The 21,011-nt window shown below is 34.4% G+C and overlaps 1 protein-coding gene across 3 annotated transcripts in view; it reads left to right on the top strand.

Moving 5' to 3' along the window:
• Window positions 1-21,011, top strand: part of Dmd (dystrophin) — a 1,999,854-nt gene that overhangs the window by 722,203 nt on the left and 1,256,640 nt on the right. For all 3 annotated transcript variants that reach the window (XM_090326714.1, XM_090326711.1, XM_090326710.1), the window contains one exon: window positions 270-440. In XM_090326714.1, coding sequence (XP_090182840.1) covers window positions 270-440 — 171 coding nt within the window. The remainder of the gene's footprint in view (window positions 1-269; window positions 441-21,011) is intronic.

The following is a 21,011-nucleotide window of genomic DNA, read 5'->3' as shown; positions in this document are numbered from 1 at the left end:
CATAAATTTTGTTCCATTTACTATAGACAAGTTCAGTCAGCTTTTTCTCTACTATGGCAAAAGATATAAAATATTTTTAGGATATAGTTGTTTATATGCTCAAGAGTGTTTTTATTTACAATTAATAGCCACAATATATATTTGTCCTAATGTATAACATGTAAGAAAAGTTATTTTTAAATGACAGAAATGTGAAATTTTGAATTAAGTAGCTTACCTGAATAGAAGAATAATCCAAATTATATTTTATTATTTCTGTGACCTTTCAGGTAACAGAAAGAAAGCAACAGTTGGAGAAATGCTTGAAATTATCTCGTAAGATGAGAAAGGAAATGAATGTCTTGACAGAATGGCTGGCTGCTACAGATATGGAATTGACAAAGAGATCAGCAGTTGAAGGAATGCCTAGGGATTTGGATTCTGAAGTTGCCTGGGGAAAGGTAAAACCTATATCACTGAAGGTTATTTTTAATGCATATGAAAACACAGGTGCTATAATTTTATAAGTAAATATTGATGTGTAACAATAATCAAATTATAACTACTATTTTGCCCAACTTTCCTTTTCTTCAAAAATTAATCACTTAGTACTATGATTTAGGGCCATAATAAGGCCAATAGTAAGCTTCAGTGAAAATTATTCGATTAAGCAGGTTATAAATGCATTCTTCAGAATATCTGAATCATTCATCAAAAACGATCCAGAGATGATTTGCTATGTTCTGTTATCTTAAAACTAGATTGAACCCACAACCATAAAGTAGACAAGGACACAGTGTCTGTGAACAGTTGGTATAGACAGTATTGAAGGTTCCTTAGCACATTGCCAAGGTCATAATCAGAAAGAATCTCTCAAGGCAGGCACTATCATTTCTATCACCAAAGGGCATAGGGCCTCCTTTCATCTTCAGTTGGTACGTTCCTGCCATTTCTCTAACAACCAGTCAGATATTTATGGCCTCCTAGAATTTAAGGTCAAAACACTTGTGGCTTTCTTTCTTTCAATTGATTTATTACTAGATTATTTGAAATTGTGCTGATACCAAGGAAATAGAAATATAGATGTTTCCATCTCTAAATTGCCAAGTCATTAGACCATCTAGAAAATAGTAATCATAGAGTATCTAACATTAATATTTATATATGGCTGTATTAACTAGTTGCCTAAGAGATTTCTGCTTTGTTTTTAATTCAGTATGAATATCCATATTTTTGGCTTTAGGGAAATATTGGTTCATTATTTTAAAAATTACAATCGGGCCGGGAGTTTCGCTTACTGGTAGAGTGCTTGCCTAGTATGCACCAAGGCCCGGGTTCAATTCCTCGGTACCACATACATACAAAAAAATAAAAAAGGTAGAAGTGGTGCTGAGGCTCAAGCCGTAGAGCTCTAGCCTTGAGAAAGTCCAAGGACAGTGCTCAGGCCCTGAGTTCAAGCCAAGGACTGGAAAAAAAAAATTACAATCATATGAGATAACTTTTTCATCACATACATTTAGAAGATGAGTAATTGCAAATCTTATACAATTATTGAAATAAACAGTCATACACGAAATGCCTTTTATTCTTATTCAGAAATAATCCCTGGAATCATTTTCATCCGATCATTTTTCAATATTCTGTGCATTTGTACTCCCAGGTAAAACTTACTCAACAAAACCAAACCTTAATTTTAACCTACCACAAGGGGGGAAATGAAATATAGGATAACCAGTTCCCTCTTGACAATACATTATAATACCTTCATGTATAATTTTTGTACTTATTCCATTTCTGAAAACTTTCATAACCATATTTATCCACTAGGGAGTATGACTAAATAGGATCTGTAGGAAAATAACTATTTTCTAATATTATTATCTGAAGCTAGTATGAATAAAAATATATTTTGGGAAAAAATATTTTGGCCAGAGCAGCATCATACCTATTTTTTACACCATCAGACTAAGGCCTGCAAAACCTGACTCTATAAAAAGTACATGACCTACTTCTAGCAGTTCTTTCCAGTTCTTACAGTACCACAAATACACATTATCCATTAAATTATGAAATATAATGCAGCATACACTGGGACAAATTAGAGGTTTCATGTAAATCATCTGGGCTTTCCTTTCAGAAATATTACTCTTGTAACCATAGATAATATTTCTACTGCTTTCAAACAGAACAGATATAATAGATTCCTAATACTGCAACCTAGTGGCCTAAACTATAGTAATTTTACAGGCCAGAAGTGCAATATCAAGGTGACAGTTTCACCTGAGGCCTTTTTCATTGATTTGTCAATAGATATTTCAGTATTCACATTAATTTTCCCTGTATACATGACTATGTATCAATTATTTTTCTTAAGGGGATGGTAGTTACCTAGGCTCATAAATAATATCATTATAACAAAATTACCTTCTTGAATATCTTATGCCCAAACATACTCACAGTGTAAAATATGGCCAGTTTAGGATTCATCATATGAAATTTGGAAGAATACAATTCAACTCATAATAGTAGAATTGTTCTCTAAATATAATATAGAATGCTATCATAATAGCACATAAAATAGGTAAGCTAGACTTAAAGTGAATTTGAAAAGCGGATTCAAAATTACAAGTAGAAAATTTTAAAACACAGCACAAAAGAATTGTATATTCCAGAATATCTGTGAGATCATTGGCTAACTTCCCTAAGGATGTATGTTTATGTAAGTTTTATCTTAAATCATTAAAATATTGAGAAATATTATCTACTTTCTAGGTTATTTTTTATTTTTATCTTTTTTTATTGTCAGGGTAATGTATAGAGGCTTTACAGCTACAGTCATCAGGTAGTAGTTGCATGACTTCTCACATATTGAAACCCCTTCTCATGATTTTGTTCCCACTTTCTTGATTTTTTTCCAAGTCTTTCCATTTCCTTACAAATGTGGTGATGTCATTCTTTCTAATGGCAACATTTATCTTAGAAGAAACTTGAGTGGTCTTTGCTTACTGAATCCTTAACTACTCCAAGCTATAAATCTCATAGGCTCTGTTGAAGGATACATGAAACATTTTTTATTGTGATGCATAGAGAGGTGACAGTTATATTCGCCAGGTAGTAGGTGCATTACTTCTCACATATTGATACCCCTTCTCATGTTTTTGTCTCCATTTCCCTCCCCCACTTACTCCCAATCATCTTGTTTTCCCCCTTCCCTTTCCTATTCAAATAAACAAAGGTATATATAATATGCTAGATAGCAAAGTCAGATACTGTAACAACATGAGATTAGCCAAAGAGCAACAAAAAAGAAGAGAAATAACATAAGAACAACAATCATGCAAGATAAACTCTTGTTTCCAAGATCCTTTCATTTAGTCTTGTACTGTATGACTTTACATATCTAGGCTTTAAGCTATTGTAATCCTCTGCTAGGAGAATCCTATATGTCTACTAATTATTACAAATTAAGTTCACATTTTTACTTTTTTTTTTTGCCAGTCCTGGGCTTGAGCTCAGGGGCTGAGCACTGTCCTTGGACTTTCTCAAGGCTGGAGCTCTACCACTTGAGCCTCAGCACAACTTCCGGCTTTTTTCTATGTATGTGGTACAGAGGAATCGAACCTGGGTCTTCATGCATGCTAGGCAAGCACTTTAACCGCTAGGCCAATCTCCCGGCCCAAAGTTCACATTTTTAAAAGAGAAAATAATATTGAACACTCTTTTAAATGTAATACAGTAAATATATCAGTTAATCATTTCACATATCTTTAAGTGAAGACTGAATATATGCAGCTCATTTTTAGACTGTATGTTGTAATGAATTTCTTTTTATTCTGTTAATCTAAGAACTTTGTGATTATTTTACATATGAAAATATCATGATCTAGATAAACATGGACACACAAAAGTATCAGTTTCCCCAAAAGTGATCTTTAGTTTATCTAAACAAAACCTTTCAAGTTTATGCACTACAAATAAATGTTTTCAGCTCTACACTAATTTTAGACTCATTAAATTGATTTCCTAATCATATTCTTGGATAAATGCTTATGTTGGCTTAAGACATAGATAGTAAAATTTGATAAGTATAAATAAATTAGGAAATAAGGGGAAAATGACTTTTCAGTCAGAAAGTAAATGCTTTTCCTTGTTCTCACTATTCTGTAGATGGTAAAATTGTAGAGAAAAATAAAATGACAAATTAGGCAGACATTTTAGCAGCTTTCTAGTAGTCTATTGTAGACTGGATATGAAGTGTCCCACAGATGGTTCATATATTTAAGGCTTGGTCCCAAGTAGGTAGATCTATTCCTTGGCAGAAGACTGAATTACAAGGGAAATAATTTCATCAATGGCTTAATTAACTGATGAATCCATATTACATACACTGTTACAAGGTTACAAGGGTTACAAGGGATAGGTTGCAAGGTTAGGTTACTAAGGATATATCTCATCACTGGCACTTTCATTCTCTCTGCTTTCCTATACCAAGCCTTTTCATCATGGTGTTTCTGCATTGTTGTGAAGTAGAAGCAATGGAGCCAGGTGATTATGGTCTAAAACCACTGATAACTATGAACGAAAGTAAATATTTCCTCCCTGAAGGTGTGTGGCCAAGTATTTGACAGTGATGGAAGTGAACACACAGACATATATTTATGAGATCAGAATATCCAAATCCTCTAAACAACAATTAAAATGGTTTTCAACTTTAGTAGCAATTGGATAAATGTCATGAGTAAATATCCTTATTAATCTTCTTATTTTATCTTGTTGTAATTTTGTTCAGCATATATCCATGCAAGACAAAAATGTGTTACACTCGCTTCTCAGGAACCTGAGATCTGAGGATCATGACTCAAAAAGCCAGCCTGGGCAGGAAAGTCCATGAGACCCTTATCTCCAATAAATTGCTCAGAAAAGGCTGCTGGTGGCACTGTGGCTCAAGTGGTAGAATACTAGCCTTGAACAAAAGAAGCCCAGGAACAGAGGCTATACCGAGTTCAACCCCCAGGACAGGCAAAAAAATGATGTGGAACCATATTTCCCATGAAGAAAATAATTCTGTAGGAGGTGAAGATATTAGTGCACAAGCCATGAAGTCATTTTATTTATTTTCTATAGTTTTTACAGAAATAGATAACCAGATAATCTTCCAGGGATATGATGTGTAAACACTGAATTTTGAACAGAAGTAGATACTAGAATGTAAGTTTCTCTTCTCATGATATAGAAAAGAAAATTCATTGTGTCTGAAAGACTCATAGGGAAATCAGCTGTTGAAAACTTGTAGTAATGAAGATAAATTAAGAAAGAAAGAAAGAAAAACTTCAACAACTAAAGTGTCCTGATTTCTCTAAGAAGCTGAATAAATTTTTCAGTGAATAGATTTATTTGGTAACACAGTTGAATTTTCAATTTATCAATAAAGCTATTGATAATAACTTTCATTGACACCCTCTTAGAGAATGATGAGCTATAGATACATAATTGATAGTTATAAAGAGGGATGGAATATCAAGAATTGAGCCTAATGAAAATTAATATAGTGGCCAATCATGATAGAACTTAGTCTGAATATATAAGTTTTCCCTAGTGATGATGGGATATGGAAAAAAAAGCTTTTTCTTGTGATTGTTGTTCTTAATGAACTGGTTTTTCTCATCTCTTTTGTTCCCTCTTTGTTAATCTCATATTGTTACTGTATCTGACTTTGTTACCTGGTATATTTTATATACTTGTTTTATTTATTTGAAATAGGAAAGGGAAAGGGGAAAACAAGATGATGGGAAGGAGGTGGGCCGAGGGAAATGGGAACAACAACATGAGAAGGGGTATCAGTGTGTGAGAAGTAATGCACCTACTATCTGTAACCCCTCTGTACATTACCCTGACAGCAAAAAATACAATTAAAAAATAACATCCTCTGAAATTACACTGCTTTAGTGTAAGCAAATATGCTGCAAAAACCCAACCAGGATTTTTTTTCTTATTTTAATTATTTCTTATGGTGTACGGTACTAACAATGAAATAATAATTTGCTTTTCTTTAAGAAGTGGCAGTCCTATTTGTTCAGGCTCCACAATATTTGTACTAATGGTACTATGGTAACTATAATAGATCTAACTTAGGTCAAAACATCTCAATTCAAGCCAACACATCTCTTTGAGCTTCCTAATAAGGAAAAATGGTTGAGACATAACAAAACAAAAGTAAAACAAACTTGTTAGATGAATAGAGCAGAGATGGGAAATTAAAACCAATGGACCTAGTCTATTATGCTACCTGTTCTTGTATAGTACACAAGCTAACAATGATGAGGGGAATAAAAGATTATTCTTGATATTTAAATATTATACAAAATTTAAACCACAGTAAATTTTATTGTTATATAGACAGTTCCAACTTTTATAGACCGTTCTGATTGCTACTTTTGTGTTATAACAGCAGATCGAAGTGGTTATGTCAGAGATGGAATGTGCTCACAAAACCTAGGGCAATTCTGATGTAGATATTTGCAAAAATAATAGGAAAGCCTTTGAACAAGAGAGGAAATAATGTAGACACAGTGGCATAAGCCAGAGAACAGACTTTTACATGGTCTCCATCATGAATGCATACCAAGTGTTCACTATTGCTAGGATCCTTCTGAGATGGCAGCAATGTCACTATGTATATTCATTCATCTAAGCTCAGAATTCAGTAAAAAGACTATGTTACAGAGCATATGCCCTTGAAAAAATATAATACATATCATAATTTCAGAGATGTAAAGGTACATCCTATTGGGAAAACAACAAAATTAATAATATCCTGGTGACAAAATCAGATTCTTAATGATCTCACAAGAGAAATAGTAGAAGAATGCCCGGAGGTAACTAGGACAGCTACAGGCAAAACAAAACAAAATGGGCAAATCCAAATTACCATCACCACAACAGAACAACATACTTCTTTTGAGAAAAAAAAATCAATTTAAAGGGCGGACCAAATTATTATAATGATAAAGGAAAACATTTTAAAATTAAAATAATGCAAAATGCTTGGAAATAACATGATTTGATGATGAAAGTAAACAATCTAAACTTATAATGCTATTTTGCAATTCTGAAAGCCATAGAGTTCTTTCAGTGTGTTTTGGAATTTAGTCTGCTTCTATCAGACTTATATTTGGGAAATATAAGTTTTAGGATAATTTAACTTGTATGATTACCTGAGTGAACCACAAATTTAATTCTAACTTAATGTTATTACTCAAAAATGTCAATCAGTTAAATAATATTGTAGACCCCTTTACTATACAGGGTGATATCTAAAAATTAAAATAGATATGACTTCCTGGACAGTCATTTTTATAAATTGACTAATTGTCTTTTTTAAAAATTTGTCTTAGTTGCCAGGAGTTTGGCCTAGTGGTAGAGTGTTTGCCTAACATGCACGAAGACCCGGGTTCAAATCCTCGGTACCACATACTTAGAAAAAAAAAGCCAGAAGTGGTGCTGAGGCTCAAATGGTAGAGCTCTAGCCTTGTGAAAAATCCAAGGACAGTGCTCAGGCCCTGAGCTTAAGCCCAGGACTGGCAAAAAAAAATTGTTTTTCTCTTAATATATCTAGTGTTGCCCATGATAATCACAAAGAGAAAATATTGAATTTAATTCAGCATATTCAATATTTCAAAATAATTGATATTTAAATGTTCACTTATATAATAACTTACTGTATTTTATATGCATTTCAGGCACAAATTTTTAAAATACTCAGTATCAAGAACAATTATTAACTTTATCCCCAATTACCCTCCTGTTGCCAGTAAATTTTGAAATGTATTTATTATCATCCAATAAAACCTTACTACAGAACATGGTTATTTGTTTGCCAACATTAGCTACATTTTAAAATCAACCAGGAAAATTTGAAAGGCACACCAACTTATGTGTCAAAATATTCTGATTTAATTAGTCTTAGTTTATCACATGACACATTTGTCTGGCAAAGCTAAGCACCAGTGGATGATATTACATAAGATCCATGAATTTCAGTCTACTGAGATCTACATTCAGTTCAGTGAAAAATGGCTGAAATTTAAAAAAAATCATTTTTTAAATAAGTCTGATTTCTGGTCCTGGATTATCTGTATAATGTCTCAACGTATCACTTCTTTTCTCTGCAAAAGCATGAGAAGTATTACTTATTTCTAATGTCTGTTATACTATCACTCTGAAAAATTACATATCTGTTTGAAGAGAGAATAGTAATTTATCTGTAAACTGAAATAACACTAGCAGATCATTAACTTGGTACAATGAATGCATCAAGCATCTGTTCTTAGATAGTAGAACATCTGTTAAATGCCACCAAAGTCACTATTCATTGTCATTATAGTTATGGCTATAATTTCTGTGCTGCAATTCTGCTTTCACAAAATTTTTCTTTAATAGACAATACATTATTAATAAAAAATTAATGCACATTGCTATGAAATCCATTATTTAATGTTTTATATTTCCTTAATTTATCATGAAGTTACTCTGTCACAATAATATAATAGTAAAATATGTTCTAGAGTTTGAGCCATAAAAAATCAATGTAAGAGACTGAAAAATCAATTACTATATAATTTTATCATCTCTAACAAATATTAGATTGGATGATGCACTTTTGATTTGATTATATTATAACCGTTGACAACCAAAACAAATATATGTGACCACTCAATGCTGTTTCCGCTCACCTTTAAAAAACTCATAATATGATATATGAACATTTTATAGTTTGGGGGATATGAGAATGTTTTCATTTTTTCCCACGAATATATCATATAGGTAAAAGGTAAAAACATCTCTCTAATTCTCAATGGCTAGAAATGGCATAATATTAATACCTACTGATTATACATAAAGTTTACTCAGGTAGGAGACCTTTAGAAATAACATGGAAAAAATAAATAAAAACTGGGAGAGACAAAGGCTCTTTTGAATCAGAGCAGATAAAGCACTCCACAGCAGCGCAGACCTGCGGCTGCACACAGAGCCACACAGAGCCTGCGCGAGCCCAGAGCCCACACCCGGCCGTGCACAGACCTGCCAGTTTCATGGAACCAGAGAATCCAGAAATTTGTGAGTAGCTCCGAGAAGTTTCCACTTCTGCTCCAGGAACAGCATTGGGAGGGAGCCCTTCCCCCACCAGCTGAGAGCAGCGCCATGTTGACTGCTGGCAACGAGCCAGGCCAAAGCAATTGGAGCTTAACTGGCAAAGGATTTCCCAGAGATTCCTTAGCCAAAAATCCAGCCACAGTGCTGCTGAAGTCCATTCCCCTGCACCGCCCGCAGACCTGATAAACAAAGCCACCAGCGGATGTTTCAGCTTTCTTTTACCAAACAAGCAATCTGATCCGAAAAACCACAAAGCCAAATCACAAGAGAAAAGACTTTGTAAAGTGTTCAGATCCCGAATTTAGTGGAGACACAAGTTTCCTAACCTCTCCCCCCACCAAAACAAAACAAAATGAAACAAAACTGAAGAATACCTTTTTTTATTTTTTTGCCCCATTTCATTTGTATTTTTAAATGTTCTTATTTTTCTCTATGCCATTTAACCTAAACCTTTTCTTCTAATTTTATGATTCATTCTTTTTTTTTCATTTTTTTTCTTTTTCTTTTTTCTTTTTTTTCTCCTCTCTTTTCCCACAAACCTGCTGTCACTGCTTGTTCCTAGAAACACAGTGACAGCTCTGGGTACAGTTTGAACAAAAACGATATCCATATTGATACAATCACCTGCTTTTTAAACTCTGGGTATCTTTAAACTTAGTATCTCTTGGGTAAGAACTCAGAACAGTAAGGAATCTCCCCCCACCTTTTTTCTTTTTTTTTTGTTTTTGTTTTCGTGTGTGTGTGTGTGTGTGTGTGTGTGTGTGTGTTCTATTTTGTTGCTGTTTCATTTCTTTTTTCTTTTTATTTTCTTTCTTAAAGTGGTATCATTGAAATCTCCTATATCAACCTCTCCCTTTTCTCTATATATTCTTCTTATTACTCTTCTTATTTTGATAAGTTTTATCTAAGTTCATCTAAACTTTCTACACAAATACTCTACCTGTCTGTCACCTTAGGTCAGTTATCCTTACACGATACCCTTTCTTCATTACTATAATATTCTTACAGTCCTGTATTATTCTTTTCCTACCTCCCTTGTCATCTTTCATATTATTTTTCTATCTCTGATCCATTATTCATCCTTCAACTCTTATAATGCATGGATCTACATTTGATGGTTGTTGAGCAATGCTGTGTATCTAGGTGTTCAATTATACTCTAGGTACACAGGGACTTAAATACAATAGAGATTGGATTGAGGGGTTATTGTTTTGGTCATAAATTGGTCATCTGTGATTGTATTAGATTTGTATGTAAGTGTACAAAAAGAAAGAGAGAGTGTTATTACCAGTCTAAAAGAGCTAATATCTATTGTCAGCCAACTAAAAAGGTATAGGTTGGTTATATATGAAAAATTATAATCTTCTTTAGTATTAATCTTGCTCCCATCTTCAAATGAGCAGAACAAGAAACTCAAGAAAAATGTCAAATCAAGGAATAGCATCTCCCACCCAACATAAACAGGCAATGGAGCAGTCAGTGGCAAATCTAGAGGAGAGCCTTCCAAGTGCTATACAAATGCAATTGATAAACATCATTAATGAAAAATGTGAAAATATAAAGAAAGAGATGAGAGAGGAAGCCACAGCTAAACAAGAGGAAACCATAAACAAGGTGATATGTGAAAAAGGGGAAGCCATAAAGGAGGCCATAATAAAGGTTTTTCAAAGAAAAATGGACGAATTCATAGAATCCACAAACAAAAAGGTGACTGAACTCCAACAAATGTCCAAAGAGAATAAAGCTGCTGAACTAACCACTCAAATGGATATCAAGGAGCTAAAGAAATCCATACATGATCTAAAACAAGAGATGCAAGGCATCAAAAATGAGCAATTAGAAGCAAGGGAGATAAAGAATAAAGTAGATAGTTTGATAGCAGGTTAGACAATGCAGAAGAGAGAATTTCTGGGGTTGAAGATAATTTAGTTGTTATAGAAAAAGAACAGAAAATGAGTCAATTCAAATCTAGGAAATATGAGAAAACGCTACAGGAGTTCCAAGGTACAATTAGGAAGCTTAATTTAAGGCTAATTGGTATTGAGGAGGGTCTAGAGAAAGAGGTCAATGGTATTGGAAATATACTTCAGGGAATCATCTCAGAGAACTTCCCAAATATCCAGAAGGGCAGGCCCATCCAGATACAAGAAGCTTTTAGAACCCCAAACAGACCTGACCAGAAAAGGACATCTCACTGCCACATTATAATCTGAACTGGATCAATAGAGGCCAAAGATAGGATCCTAAAAGCAGTCAGGGAGAAGAGAACAATCACCTATAAAGGCAAACCAATCAGAATAACCCCATATTTCTCAGCAGAGACCATGCAAGCAAGAAGAGATTGGAACGATACATACCATGCCCTGAAGTCAAATAACTACCAGCCAAGAATACTGTACCCAGCTACACTCTCATTCATAACTGAGGGAACAATAAAAACATTCCATTCTAAGGAAAAGCTTCAACATTATGTAGCAACAAAACCAACACTACAGAAAATTCTCAAAGATGTTCTGCACATGGAAAACCGACACAAATGTAACACAGAGAAAGACATCTAAGTACCACAAAAACTATCTAGACACAGGCCCTAATGAAAGTTGTAAAAATGGCAAGAACTAAAAAAATATTTCTCAATCCTGACTCTCAATATCAATGGACATAACTCTCCAAAAAGAGCATAGATTATCTAGTTGGATGAAAAAACATGCTCCATCATTCTGCTGCCTTCAAGAGACACATCTTACCCCAAAAAACAAGAACCTTTTGAAAATGAGAGTTTGGAATAAACTTTATCAAGCTAACGGCCCCCATAAACAGGCAGGAGTTGCCATCCTCATATCAGATAAAATAGAATTCAAACTAAAATTAGTGAGAAAAGACAAAGAAGGTTACTACATACTAGTAAAGGGATCTTTTGTCCAGGAAGACATAACCACCCTAAATATCTACACACCGAATCCTGGAGCTCTGAACTTCATCAAGCAAACTTTACTTTCACTGAAACCATACATAGATAGAAACACAGTGATTGTTAGTGACTTTAACACACCACTCCCACCTTTGGACAGATCAACAAAGCAAAAACTCAACAGAGAAACCTTAGAATTGAACAACTATATAGACCAACTTGATCTAACAGACCTCTGCAAATTATTCCACCCAGCAACAACATAATATACATTTCTTCTCAGCAGCACATGGAACATTTTCCAAAATAGACCACATTTTAGGCCATAAACCAAACCTGAACAGATTCAGAAACACTGAAATTATTCCCTGCACTCTCTCAGACCACAAGTGTATCACATTGGAACTGAACACAGAACTCTACCAACGAAAACCCTGTAACTCATGGAGATTGAACAGAACATTGTTGAATCATCAATGGGTCATCGAAGAGATCAGAACAGAAATCCAACAGTTTATGAAATTTAACAAAAAGGAGCACACAAAATACCAACTCCTTTAGGACACAGCAAAGGCAGTACTCAGAGGAAAATTTATAGCACTGAGTGCCTACAACAACAAGCTGGAAAAATTGCAAACCAACAAGTTAATGTCTCACCTTAAGCTCCTGGAAAAAGAGCAACAAACCAACCCTAATCCCAGTAGAAGAAAGCAAATTATTAAAATCAAAGCACAATTAAAGGATTTGGAATCCAAAAAAACTATAGAAAGAATAAACAAAACAAGGAGTTGGTCCTTTGAAAGAATTAATAAAATTGACAAGCCCTTAGCATATCTTACCACAAAAAGAAGAGAGCATATCGAAATAAACAAAATTGCAGATGAAAATGGTAATATCACAACAGAAATTACCAAGATCCAGAATATCATGAGGGAATACTTCTCAAACCTTTACGCCAACAAATATGAGAATCTAGATGAAATGGATGAATTCCTAGCCAATATTAACATACCCACACTGAACCAAGAAGAACTAAGCCAGCTCAACAGGCCTATTTCAAGCTCTGAAATAGAAATGGCAATTAGAGAACTTCCACCTAAGAAAAGCCCAGGGCCAGATGGATTCACAGCTGAATTCTATAAGTTCTTCAAAGCAGAGCTCACACCAATACTCCTCAAGCTCTTCAACGAAATTGAAAATGAAGGCTCTATACCAATCTCATTCTATGAAGCCAGTATAACCCTCATCCCCAAACCAGACAGAGAATCCTTCAAAGAAAGAGAACTATAGAGCTATTTCTTTGATGAACATCGATGCAAAACTTCTCAACAAAATACTGGCAAACCGTATACAACAACTCATCAAAAAATTATACACTATGATCAAACTGGATTAATCACAGGGAGGCAAAGCTGGTTCAACATACGCAAATCAATTAACATAATTCAACACATCAACAGGAACAGGGACAAAAATCACATGCTTGTTTCAATAGATGCAGAAAAGGCATTTGACAAGATCCAACACCCCTTTATGTTAAAAGCTCTGGAGAAACTAGGAATCCATGGAACATTCCTCAATATAATAAAGGCTTTGTATGGCAAACCCACAGCTAGTATTATACTTAATGGCGAAAAGCTAAAGCCGTTCCCTCTAAAATCAGGAACTAGACAAGGATGCCCACTCTCTCCACTCCTCTTTAACAAAGTATTAGAATTCCTAGCCACTGCAATAAGGCAAGAAGCAAGCATAAAGGGGATCCAAATAGGGAAAGCGGAATGGAAACTTTCCCTCTTTGCAGATGACATGATCCTGTATTTAAAGAATCCTATTGACTCTACTCCCAAGCTCCATGATCTGATTTAAAACTTTGGAAGGGTAGCTGGGTATAAATCACGAAAGCAACTCCTTTCGCAATAGCCTCAAAGAAAATAAAGTACATAGGAATTACCTTAACTAAGAATGTAAAGGACCTTTTTGATGAAAACTTTAAAAACTTGAAAAAGGAAATTAAAGCAGAACTGAGGAAATGGAAAAACCTCCCGTGCTCCTGGATTGGAAGAATCAATACCGTGAAAATGACAATCTTGCCAAGGGCTATCTACAAATTCAACGCAATACCCATCAATATCCCATCAATATCCATCAATATCCCATAAATACCCATCAATATCCCAACATAATTCTTTAAAGAAATAGAACAGGCAATCCAACATTTCATATGGAATAATAAAAGACCCCGTATAGCAAAAACACTTCTTAGCAGAAAGAACAGCGCAAACTTCAGACTCTATTACAGAGCTATAATTCTCAAAACAGCTTGGTACTGGCACAAGAACAGGCCTGAAGACTAATGGAATAGAACTGAAGACCCAGATATTAACCCACAGACCTATGGTCACCTAATCTTTGATAAAGGAGCCAAACAAAATAGAATGGAAGAAAGACAGCCTCTTCAACAAGTGGTGCTGGGAGAACTGGTTAAGTACCTGCAGAAAACTAAAGTTGGATCCTTCTTTGTCACCCTGTACTAGAATTAACTCCAAATGGATCAAAGAACTGGAGGTAAAAGCCGCCACTCTGGAAACTTTACAAGAAGGAATAGGAGATACACTAGGCCTTCTTGGCACAGGTAGAAACTTTCTTAATAAGGACCAAGAATCACAGCAAATAAGAGAAAGGCTGGATAAGTGGGACTGCATTAAACTGCAGAGCTTTTGTATGCAAAGGACATAGCTAGTAAACTATTTAGGAAGCCTACAGAGTGGGAGAAGATCTTCACCAACCATACAGCGGACAAAGGCCTCATATCTAAATATATCAACAGCTCAAAAAATTGAATCACTCCAAAACTAATCTCCAAAGTAACAACCATCCCATTAAAAGATGGGCCAAAGACTTAAAGAGAGTCTTCTCTGAAGAGCAAACAAAAATGGCCTATAGACACATGAAGAAATGCTCAACATCTCTGGTCATAAAAGAAATGCAAGTCAAAACAACTCTAAGATTCCACCTCACTCCAGTCAGAATGGCCAGGATCAAGAAAACTAATAACAACAAATGCTGGAGGGAATGTGGTCAGAAGGGATCACTACTACACTGTTGGTGGGAGTGCAAACTTGTTCAACCACAATGGAAAGCAGTATGGGAGTTCCTCAAAAACTAAACATAGAGCTCCCCTATGACAAAGCAATTCCACTACTTTGCATTTACCCAATCATCCAGAAACAAGGACATACTAAATCCACCAGCACAACAATGTTCATTGCAGCACTATTTACCGCAGCAAAGATATGGAACCAACCTAGATGTCCCTCAGTTGATGTGTGGTTCAACAAGATGTGGTATTTTTACACAATGGAATTCTTTGCTGCTGTCAGAAAGAATGACATTGCCCCATTTGTTAGGAAATGGAAAGACTTAGAAAAGACCATATTAAGTGAAGTAAGCCAGACTCAAAGGAACTTAGGCTCAATGGTTTCCCTCATTTGACATAATCAGTAGAAACCTTGGGCTTTCCTAGCAGAGATTTGCAATAGAGAAAAACCTTGATATGAACGGCCATATAGCAGGACGCTAAATGAAAGGATCTCTAGGATATAGAAACATAAGCCATATAATGAATGATTGTTGTTCTCAAGGACTATTTTATCTCTCATCTCTTTTGCTGTCCCTTGGTTATCTCATATTGTTACAGTATCTCACTTTGTTACCTGGTATATCGTATATATTTGTATTTGGTTATTTGAAATTGGATAGGGAACGGGGAAAACAAGATGTGCGGTGGGGGTGGGGGGGAGGGAAATGGGGACCAAGACATGTGAAAGGGTATCAATATATGGGAATTAATGCACCATCTATCTTGCAAATATCATGTAACACTTCTATTAATTACAATAAAAATATATGAAAAGAAAAAAATAGAAACTGTTTTACCAAAAATTTAAGAGTCTCCTAGTAGAGGAGACATATATAAGGAAATTGTATTTAATAAAATACTTAAATAAGTATAGATTTGAGGAAAGATACAATCTACAGGAAAAAAAGATGTGGAAGAAATTGAAGTGTTTTAAAGACTGTTAAAATAATTGAACATATGTGGAGAAGTTACACTAAGAATGAAAAACATGAGTGTATTCCTAGAAGACATGTGGGAGATATTAAGAAATTGGAGGAAATGTGACACAGTAAGAAAGTTTGTCAAGCCAAGCTGAACTATTTAATTTACATGTATCATACATGTATGTCTATGGGTTCAAATAGTTATTTCAATACTTTTTTCCATTATATAATTAAATAAAGCTTGAGCAAACCAGAAGACACTAACAGAGTAGATTTTCCATTTCTGCTACCACATAAATGATAAGCTGACAGTTGAAACTTAAGTCTAATATGATAATTAAATTGATTATTGAAGTTTCAGTGGTCTAGTAGATAGGATAAATGAAAAGGTGTTTTCAGCCTTTAAAATTATCATACCTGGGCCGGGAGTTTTGCCAAGTGGTAAAGTGCTTGCCTAGCATGGACGAAGACCCGGGTTTGATTCCTCAGTACTACATACGTTGCAAAAAGCCAGAAGTGTTGCTGTGGCTCAAGTGGTAGAGCCCTGGCCTTGAGAAAATCCAGGGACAATGCTCAGGCCCTGAGCCCAAGCCCAGGACTGGCAAAAATAAATTTATCATAGCTAACTAGGCATCGTGACTCATGCCTGTAATCCTAGCTACTCAGGAGGCTGAGATCTGAAGATTTCAGTTCAAAGATAGCAGAGCACCTAAAGACCATGAGACTCAAATCTGCAATTAATCACTAGAAAACGGGACATGGGACTGTGACTCGAGGGGTAGGGCAGTAACCTTGAGCTGAAGAGTTCAGTGAGAGTGCCCATGCTCAGAGTCCAAGCCCCAAAAAGAACAAAAATATTATCATACCTAGAAAGTAAACAGCAGATTTTATCATTTGAAATGTTGCAATTAATATTTGTAATATTTATTCTGGAACTAGCACCTATAAGTAAAACATGGAAAACAAAGATATATTAAAGTTTGTGGAATTTTCTACTTAAATTGCATTCTACTCATGTCAAACATTTTTCTATATAGTATAAATCCTTAATATCAGGTACACAATTCCCATTTAGCAGCATTTTGAGTGTTCATAAATGGACTGGTAGCAATCCTATAACATATAATACATATACTATCTTTCCACCATCTTGAAATGAAACCTAGGGAATAAAAATTGTCAAAAAAATGAAACGACATGGATTTTAATATAGTCAATGATGTTATTGGCTTGGAAAATTCTCTTTTAGAACTACAAAACTTCTACAACTCTACTACTTACACCACAAGGCAAAACAATAAGCTATATAAGCTTAGTGTCCTATTATTGGGAAGAAAAGTGCATACCATCAATGTTTAGCTCTTTTAATCTTTTTCTTGTTTTTTGCTTGTCCTGGGGCTTGAACTCAGGGCTTAAGCATTATCCTTGGGCTTTTCTCAAGGCTAGCGCTCTACCACTTGACCCATAGCATCACTTCAGACTTTGTCTGTTTATGTGGTAATGATGAATCGAACCCACAGCTTCATTAATGTTAGCCAAGCACTCTAACACTAGGCAACACTCCTAGCTCCAGTGCTTCCAATCTTTCCAACAAAATTAGTGATTTCAACTTCCTCAAACAGGAAATGAATAAAGATTAAAAAGGAGTATCAAAATATCTTTGGTTACCTATCTGCCACTGAGAATGTAACTTCTTTAAATCACTTTTCACCATAAACAATTATGAACCATAAATATTTTCATAGACTTTTTTCTTTTTCTATGCATAAGGTAATAATAATACCTTAAATTAGCATTTAAGTTTATGAGGTACTACTTTTCCATATGTATTGATAAAAGTGAGAAATCATTAGTCTGAATTTACCAAGTAGATAATGGTTATTTGCATGTATTTATTTCACGAACACCTACTTGAATATGCACTTGAAAGATAGACTTTTTTGCCTAATGTGCTCAGAAAAAAACATTCCTCACATCTGTAGAAGCATAGGTTATATATTTCCCATGAGTACAGATAAAATATTATAATTGCAAAAATCGACTCTATGTGTATTTATAAGTCAAATTCTAAAGGGACTCTCTCCACTCAAATAGGATTCTTTTCATAATATTTCAAAATAATTTAAATAATATAATCAACTTCAAATAATTATAACATCTAGTTAGATTATAATATACACTTATGTTTCATATGTGAACATGTTTATGAAATGTTCCCATATACCTCATAGAATACTACCTCAATTTCAGGTACTTTCTTATTACCAAAAAAAGTATATACATGAAAGGCATTCATAAAATTTTCAAATGTGAGTATTTCTTAGATGCAAGTTTTTTTGTACAATAATTTAAATCTCACTTTTTTCCATCCAGGAAAGAACAAAAATTATAGATTAATAGTAAGTAGAACACAACCTAAAGATATGGAGAAAAGATGACTATCCAGAATGACTATCTTGGTATATAATAAAGATGGAAAAAATCACATTGAAATCATATAATTTGGAGTTGTCTCAGAGACATCTTTTATTTTACTTGGATCCCTTCTGTTCACTTTCTTCATATAATCCATTGGACTGTTTGGGTTGACTCTGCTTTAAATGCTGTTCTTCCTGGGTTTTTTTTATCTTGATTTGACTGACTTTCTATGATAGAAAACATCTGCTCTATTTGATGATGGCTTTTCAGCTCATGTTCTCACTGAACTCTGTGTCTCCCAGTTAACATATTTAGGAAAGAATCTGTTGGTCATTGACTCATCTCCAGTTAATATCCCAAAACTGACTCTATAGGCAGGAAAGAAATAACAGGGAATAGAGACAGGGAAGCACAAAATGGTCACATGGTCAATCATGCAAGAAATTGAAATCAGGAAGCATTTATACTAGGCTGTTTCCCCCCAAAATCTCCCTATTTATGCTCTTATTAAATGTCATTATTTTCATGGCTTAGAAAACTAAGTGTTTGGAAATGACAATGGTCTTTAAATTTAGATTTAAGGCCTATCTTAACAATGTAAATTTTTTTTGAACATAGGATGTAAAGATAGAATTGAGATCTGTGAACTTGCATTGGAAGAATAAATTTTCCTTTTTTTAACTGGTGACTGAAATTCCTAATCTGAGCTATAAATCTCAACATTATCAGTACCTGTAACTTTATCAACCATAAAAATGGCAGATATTTTTATAGTCTACCTTAGACACTTAGTTAAATGACTAACTTACAGTTAGGTTATAATTAAAAATAGTAAGCTTGTTACTACATTGGAATTTCCGTATTCATGATCTGATGGTAGATACTACTAGTTAACCTCTTAAGAAAAAAAAAACAACATATATTACAATATCATAATGTTTTAAATGTACATCATACGTAAGTAAAATTGGTTTCATTTAAATTTTTCTTTATTTTATGCTTTTTAAAGGAGATTAATTCAATAAAGAGTTCTCAAGCCAACCAAATTTCAGAGGTCCATGGCCCCTAAATGTTCAATATCCTTATAGAGAAATAAAATCACACCATAATATTTAATCTCATAAAGTCAATTCTTTGTGGAATAGCCCTGAGATGTCTGCCTTAAACACTGTATGTACAAATTAATGTGTGTATATATAATTTATATATTACATATATATCCATACCTACATATACATGTGTGTATGTAATTTAATATATATACTCATGAATAAGTAAGAAATTAATCATCATTTTGCACAAACAAATATTGTTATATATCAATACTGAAACTGTAGTATACCTGGTATAATTTCCTAGTCCAGAAACATATGACAATAAATTTGAAATCTTACAAAGTCTCTGCATATATAGCTCTTCTACAAGTATTAATTTTGAATTTCTTTATTGTTTTAATAGTGGTAATATACAATTGCATGAGTCAGGTAATGAGTAGATGTCTTTTTGTATAGTGTCTTCTGTTCCCTAACTGTCTCTCAGACTCTCCCTCCTGTCTCCACTCACGAGTTGTAGAGTTCTTTCATCAGTGTCTAGTGAAATCCACTGCTGCACTTTTCACCTTTTTCCCAAGTTTTGTACCCGCCTCTCAAACCTTCCCAAAGAAATTCACTTGAAAACATCTTACATAAGGTAAAGAACACAGAAGCATCAAAAAACTAAAAACAGTCCTTTGTTTCCTTGTATTTGGAGTTCATGTTAATACGTACATTATTTTATATACATATGAAGAGGCACTTGACTGTTGCACCTTTATGATTCTCCCCTAAGGCTATCCTTTTTGAGTCTCACTGTATAAGAGTATCTAGAATTAAATGTTGTTTGTCATATCCCAGTGTGTTTTAGATTTGATTTCTGCATACCAGAGAGAACATGCATTGTTTGTTTCTCTGAACCTGGCTTACCTCAGTTAACATGATTTGTTCTAGTTCCATTCATTTCCCTGAAAATGCCGTTATATTGTTTTTTAATGGCTGGGTGAAATTCCATTATATATAGGCATCACATTTTTTTTGGATCCACTCAACTATTGTGGGGCATGGAGGCTGTTTCTTGGCTATTGTGAATAGTGCAGCAATGAATATGGATATGCAGGGGACCTTATCATATCCTGGCTCGTGATATTAGGGGTAGGTTCCCAGGAGTGATATGGCCAGGTTGTAGCGAAGGGCTATGTTTAGAATTGTTGAGGAGTCTCCTATCTTCTCTCCTGATTGGGTGTACTATTTTACATTCCCACCAACAGTACAGTAGGGTTCCTTTTTTTTTTTTACCACATCTTTCTCAGTATTTCTTATTGTTCCAGTCCACAGTGTTGGCCAATCTTATTGGAGTGTGATGGAATCTCAAAGTTCTTCTCAGTTGCATTTCCTTTATGGTCAGAGATAAAGAGCATTTCTCATGTATTTCTTTCCCATTCTTACCTCTACTG

The sequence above is a fragment of the Megascapheus bottae genome, chromosome X, assembly GCF_031878675.1.
Source record: "Megascapheus bottae isolate mThoBot1 chromosome X, mThoBot2.hap1, whole genome shotgun sequence".
NCBI lineage: Eukaryota > Metazoa > Chordata > Mammalia > Rodentia > Geomyidae > Megascapheus > Megascapheus bottae.
Note: the sequence above shows the minus strand (reverse complement) of the source record. Positions and strands in the feature narration are given on the sequence as shown.